Below are 7155 nucleotides of genomic sequence, written 5' to 3' on the forward strand. Positions count from 1 at the left end.
AAAACCAAACTCATATAAATGGTCACCTATCTGGTACTGGCCAGCCTCAGCGTTAATAATATATTGAAATTTTCGTCACTGAAAAATAAGTTTTTTTTTGGCCTGTTTGGTCTTCCATAGTTTGCTTTTTATCAAATACAAACGTAAACATTGTCGATCTACAGGGTGGTCAAAAAGTCAGGTAACATTTTAAAGAAAAACGATATTAGCAATACACGTATATTTAAGTACCGTACATTGAAATATAAAATGAAACAAACATGAAATATGTTTATTTTGTTAACTTAAATCTTTCTTCAAAATGTTTAGAATTGTTCCCCTTTTTATTCCTGATTGGCGTGCCATATTTCGTGATGATGTTTTGGGTGTTTCATCCACAATTGCCTGGACAGTAGCAATATTCTCATCAGACCAACCGGTTCTTGGTCTTCCTGACCGAGGTAAGTCAACAACAGAACCGGTTTCATCAAATTTCCTAATTAATTTAATTACATGCTTTCGTGTTACAGTAAAGCCAGGAAACAATGTAGAGAACTGGCGAGCAGTTTCAGCAGCATTTTTATTGTACTGAGTGTACAATCTTACAATAGCAACCTTTTGCGGCGTTGTTAACTTTTGGGTGGCCATTATACCTGAAAGAAAGAAGAATATAAATGACACAACACATAGATTTAAAATTAAAGTTTATATATTACACTCAAATATTTAAACAAATAATATTAAACGAATAGAGATTATAATGGATCATATTGTTTTTTCTACCTTTAACATGTTACCTGACTTTTTGACCACCCTGTAGACTCTAGATGGACGCGAAGTAACTGGTTGCCTATATGAATAAGTGAAATTATTTTAAATCCAGGTACTTATATTATAATATTTTTGCATATTCTCATAGAAAATCATCCTAAATCTTAGACAACAAATAAATAAATTAATTATTTCAAAACCCTTTTTTTTTTTTAAATATTTATGTACGTTTTTTGTGCAAGACAAAAAATGTCAATTGTTAACTTTTTGGGAAAATTTAACATTTAAAATTTAATTAAAAATAGTAGAACAAGTTTTACATTATTTTGTTTTCTATATGATAAAATTCAGGGTTTTATCTTTCTGGAAAAAAAGTTACTCAGAAATAATGGATTTTAATAAATGTAATTTCGTTTTAAAAAACAACAACAACTTGATTTTTCGGCCATTTTTGGCGGTGCCTAGTCTTACACAAAGAAAGAAATGAATGTTTTAGGCAGATGAATGTTTGGCGTTAAATGAAAACCAGAGATTATTAAGGTTATCAATCGAAACTTACCGTGTAAATAAGGATAGGGAAGAGAAAGACAAGCAATGCGTCTTCCATCAGAAAAAGGCTGTTAGAAAAGTTACAAAATATTCTCAGCAGATTGCAAAGTCGGTCTTTTAGTCTAAACGAGTGCTATCAAGTATGCTTTTCTAGATATTGCAGAAGTACTTCATCTCACCCTTATTCAGATAGAAGATTGTACCTGTTCATTTAGGATCGATTATGAATAATCAAGGCTATGTCTCTTTTGTGAAAAAGGGGTTAAAGAAAAAGAGATCAATCTCAGGTAGTAACGAGTGCTCTGTGCACCGCATCCTCACATGTGGTAGCATTTTCCCATATTAGGAGGTAATTGACAATTACAGGGGGGAACACTCAACCGTACAAGGAATTAATTCTAAAAGTTCTTACGATTTGAACTAAAAATTCTTTAGAATCTCTAAATCTTTTGGTGAATTGCATGAAAAACTAATAGATCAGTACATTTTCGTACTTGTAAAAGCCCATGTTTTGGTTTCCATTGACTTTAAAATATATCCATCAGTGATTTTTAATAAGTATTTCTTGTTTTTATGCACCGATCACCTCTTTTGCGACCAAAATGCTAGCGGACATTTTTTTTTTATATTTTTGACAGGCTATCATACAATTTTTGTAGTCAATCCCCATCCCTTAAGAATGTGCGTACAAATATTTTTACTGTTTTTTTTTCAATGTATTTATTTAATGTTCGATGTTTGTTTATACAGACTGTCATAGTACTCCGCCCACGGTGCCCGTGTATTAGGCAAACAGGGGCACGAGAAACCAACTCTGTCATAATCTCGCCAGCAATCTCCCCTTCTTTTAGCAGCAACACGTTGGGGTGGTTCTGTCAGAGAACATCGTCACGTCAAGTAGGCATAATGAGGGAGTCGTATGACGCTCTACGTAAACAACATTCCATAGAGTGAGTCGAAAAAAAGAAAAACACTTAATTCCTGAAATTATTGTGGGTTAGGTATTACTTGTCATGGCAAGGAATTCTGTCCAATATTTCAAGACTTTCAACCTTCGTTTTAACCTTAGCCAAAATTCTATCAAAACACGCAGTTCTTCGTCCATTTTGTGTGAAGAATTTAAATCTAACAAAAATAATCTGTTTTATAACACCCTCTCTTGCACCTCCTCTCTATCGCTATCTGACTGTCTTTCTCTCACTCGAAGCCTCCCTCTCTTCATAACGATATATATATATGTGTGTGTGTGTGTGTGTGTGTGTGTGAGTGTGTGTGTGTGTGTGTGAATAAGGTTGAGAGAACACCACTAGAGTAGTCAATTGTTAAGAATATTTTAAAAAATAAAGGCGTAATGTCTATTTATATGCGTATTTGAGGAGATCAGAAACACATCGGCACCGTCGGTTTTCAATCCACACAAATGGGACCAATATCTTGTCGCCTATGTCTGGCATTCGCCAGCCACTGTTTACATATCTGTCCCTACAGAAATTGCATCTCGCACGCTGGATGAAACTCAAGGGGTACTGTAATATCAAAAGAGTGTCATACAGTGCCGAAACATCATTTCCGGGAAGACAGATATAAATATATAAGCGTTCAGAAAAAAAGTTAAAATGTTGAATTCAGTCTGAGGTGTTGAATCATACGGTCGACAGAGCAATCATCCTCCACACTGATAACTCCAGGTGAAAATGATAAAACCCTTGTGTTTGTGGATAAGAATTTAATTGTAGTTATCGTAATATTTGCTAACCTTTTTAATACTAAGACCGTCGTTTCATTAGAATTTTAAATTTGGGTTGATAAATTTAAATGCATAATGTTGACACGTTGTTGAACATTTGCTGCTGACGGACTTCTGTATGAGGCCTTTATTTAGACATAATAGATTTTAGATTTCTTCCTTCAACGTGATAGGGCGATGTAATCACTGCGCCTAAGTGTTAAAGGAAATGTTAAAATGTTTACTTGGATTTGAGGGGTTCGAAACGTGTCACCGGCAAAGCAATCAGCTTTCATACTAATGATTCCTAGTAGAAAAAAATGAAACAGTCTATGGATAAGAATATTGTTTAGCCACTTTAATAATATTTACTAGTTATAGTGTATATGTTTTTTTACTTGATATTATGTAAGCTACACACACACACACATACACACACAACCCCCCACATATATATATATAATGTATATATATATATATATATATATATATATAATAGGTATATCAGTCAACAGTTCTTTTCATAAAGCTTTTATCGCATACACTTGAATTTGCTAAAATATCTTAGTTCTGTTATTTAGCTTAAAAATCAGTTTTAATTATTTTCATGGACCGTAATTATAATTAACTGACTAAATCTCCTATTTTTTCTATGTATTTTCCCGCCCCTTACGCTATGTTGATTCAATCCGTCCCGAGAAATATTTAGAGAAAACAGACATTTTTCAGTTGTAGGTTTGGTATCCAATTTACAGATGCGTATACACACCATAAACACGTATGTAAATTAGATAGTAACATAATAAATCCCTTCAATTCTATAACAGAATAATTAAGAATCATTGTATTTCTATATCTATTACTCATAGAGATTTAGTGTCTGTCTGAAGCCAAATATATGTTATTACTTCTATTAATTCTTGGCTTTTCTACTTTCTTTTAATTTCCAATTCAATTTTCTATACTATTTCAGATGAATGTAAAATCTTTAAATGTTATCTTCAGTGGTAGTATCGTATATATTCTTCCGTTTATGAATGAAATAAAAATAAATAAATACTAGTAATTGTTAAAATCTAATTGGTCATAGGTATGTCTAATCTGTATAAATGTAAGTATAATTTAGCATTGCATGCATTCATAAATATATTATAATATAAATACGGCGTATAAATAATTAATTATTTTCAATCCCCCTTTGAGGAGCGTGTAACTGCATATCCATTTTGTACCGCTAGTATAACTATACAGTTATATTCTGCCATTCAGTTTGACCGAAACTTATTGCTTTATTAATGTCATATCAGAAAATGAACATTGCAAAAACTACCAAGAAGTTTCCTGGACTTACAATTTCTGTTTTTTTTTTTTTTTTTTTTTTTTTACTTTCTCTCATTTCTTTAAACTTTCCAATTTTACCAAATTATGGCAACAAAATTCGTGGAACGATTGGAATATAAATTTATATATGGAGAATAATTTCCATATTAGACACTTAACACTTCGCCTATCATTTTGAACACGCCTTACCAACCCGAACGGTTCGCATGACTGGAATTGAATTTGAAATTTAAAACGGAGAATGCATATTTTTAAAATGGCCTATATTCATATTAAAATGATTGATAAAATTTAATCTTCGATTTAAAATTGATTCAAAAAATACCTAAAAGACAATATTCTTTAGAGTATAAATTCTCAGTGTCTAAGTTGAAGTTTAACGGGAGAAAATGCATTATACTACATAATAATGGAATACTCGTATTATGATGGGATCCTAACCATGAAACATGCTTTAAACATTTAATGTGAAAAAGAACAAACTAAACAATCGTTTAAAGAAATAAAAACATTAATGCGGTACTAGAATAATATTCGTTCTAGGAAGTTTTAAATTGACTTCCTGAAATGAATCGTTTTGCATCACTTTTATACATCCTTATGAAGATTAGCATCAAAATATAACGATACTAAACCTTATGTTTAAAATCATTATTTACTGCTTTATCTGAATCCATTATAAAATTTCGAATTCTAAGAGTTCTTAGAAGGTAGTGAACTTTAATGCCAATTTGAAATATATAGATTTTCCAACATAGAATGTTTAGGACCTTATTTTAAAATAATTTAAAAACCCTTAAACTTTGGGAAATATTATTTCATTGGTGTCTAATGCATATTGTTCAATTTTCTAATAATCGGAAGTATCGAAATGTTTTAGAAGGCTTTCGCTTCCTTTTCACCCTTTCAAAATAAAAAAAAACTAAATTAAACTAAATATAGCTCATAGAATGACCGCCTCTCAAGAATGAATATTATACATACGGATATTGTAACATGCATGAAGATAACGTTCTATAGATAAGAATACAATTCACTAGGATATCATTAACATAAACATTGCTTAAATCCAAATGAATAATTGCCAAACGTTTTTTTTTCACAAAACACATTGGCCTTACTTATTTCAGTGATACAACAAAATATTTACAAATTATATATATGACTATTCTGAACAGAAACTATATTTGCATATATATGTATATATATATATATATATATATATATATATATATTATAAAAACTTTCTAAGAAATTAATATTCTGTACGATTCATTTGTAATTTTATTCGATATTCTAATTTTCCTTAGTAGTAATATTAATTAGCATTATTTAATTCAAATTGCAAATGGTAATTTCAGTTTGATCATTTTTGAAATTTAAATAACAATTTATAGTTAAGTTTACACTTGAACACATTTGCATATAGCAAAAACATATATAACGTGGATTACGTTGGAATAATTTCATAAAGAATATAAATTAACTAAAAAAAGAAAATTCACTTCTTTAATACCTCCACACACACACACACGCACACACGCACACGCACACACACACACATATATATATATATATATATATATATATATATATATATATATATGTGTGTGTGTGTGTGTGTGCGCGCAAAATTTTGATATATGTGTAAAAAATGGATATATATACATTTATCTATCATCTGAAAAATTAATTCACAATTCTTTCGTATCTATCCGAATAACATTCAAATAAAACACATTAGAGTAATTTAATACAACAAAAATCTACTTCCCCTTCCTGGGAAATATGTGACATAAGGCTGAAATTTTTGGATGGTAGTGAATTCTAGCCAGAGCAACTACTTCAGCCCGACCGAGCTGGTACAGAGAAAGCATGGTGGCCCACCCTCTCCCAGACGGAACCTTGCTTTAAGTGGATTTCGTATGTCTTACTATTGCTCAAGGTGCTTAAAATGTTTTAATTGCATCTTGAAATGACTGAAATCCAACTATAAATTTTAAGGCAAATAGGTTATATCAAAGTTGACATTTATATTGTTACACATAAAAATTGAAGCCATTGCAATTCCTGACTAAATGAAGTCATTGCAAAACAGTTGTTGTAACTGCGTAGATTTTGCAGGAACTCTTTAGAGATGGGACCTTTGCCTGAAAGCAAATCTTTCGGCAATGAGACCTTGGTGGAAAGCTACTAAGCACCACCTTACCAGAAGAACAACAATAACCAGGGGTCCGTCCTTTATATTTCACCGCTGACCCCCTCATTACAAAGTAATTTTTCTTGTAAATCAATTTTTTTCTGTTGTAATTTCTTGTTGTCTCAAAGCAATCATTCGTTGTCTTTTCTGTCCTATGATAGGGCAAAGTCATACTCCCTCTCTCCTTACAACCTCTCGCTTACGCCCTTGGGATAGGTGAAAGATTTGTTCGGTTTCTGAGTCATTATATCTTCTTGCAACTTCTCTCAACTAACTTCATTTACGTCTTTTTTTTCTACATCTTTTTCATTTACTCTTTGTCTTGCTTCTCTCAGTACCTCGTGTACTTTTTGTGAATTTCTTCTTGTGATGAATTTAAACAACCTGGCATCATGTCTAGTTCTGTCAGGTACATGTTGGGTTGCTCTTTCTAAATTTGTTAATCTTTCTCTCTCTGGCGTACACTGTTGTGCTTCTGGCGTAATTCTCTATGTGAAGCGTTTTCATTGTAGCGAATTGAAGTAACCTTTAGGCTATTTGCTCCCAATATTTCGAATTATTCTTCCTCAGTTTTGTTTCTATTTCGTTT

General features: G+C 31.6%; 1 protein-coding gene across 1 annotated transcript; it reads right to left on the minus strand.

Moving 5' to 3' along the window:
- Positions 1-279: 279 nt before the first annotated feature.
- Positions 280-6811, minus strand: LOC145252315 (protein GVQW3-like). The gene is made up of 3 exons (XM_080111727.1): positions 6770-6811; positions 1310-1367; positions 280-632 (listed from the first exon to the last, which is right to left on the minus strand). The coding sequence occupies exons 1-3, from the start codon at positions 6809-6811 to the stop codon at positions 280-282; spliced, it is 453 nt and encodes a 150-aa protein (XP_079967853.1).
- Positions 6812-7155: the final 344 nt, after the last annotated feature.

Source organism: Euprymna scolopes, chromosome 29 (genome assembly GCF_053919585.1).
Source record: "Euprymna scolopes isolate OS-2025 chromosome 29, ASM5391958v1, whole genome shotgun sequence".
In the NCBI taxonomy this organism is placed as follows: domain Eukaryota; kingdom Metazoa; phylum Mollusca; class Cephalopoda; order Sepiida; family Sepiolidae; genus Euprymna; species Euprymna scolopes.

Bases quoted from the DNA above. Each gene is read 5' to 3' on its own strand.
- LOC145252315 (XM_080111727.1), bottom strand. From the start codon at position 6,811: ATGACTCAGAAACCGAACAAATCTTTCACCTATCCCAAGGGC. The intron at 1,368-6,769 runs GTAAGCGAGAGG...CTTTTCTAACAG, and splicing joins CTTTCACCTATCCCAAGGGC to CCTTTTTCTGATGGAAGACG. The intron at 633-1,309 runs GTAAGTTTCGAT...TCTTTCTTTCAG, and splicing joins TCCCTATCCTTATTTACACG to GTATAATGGCCACCCAAAAG.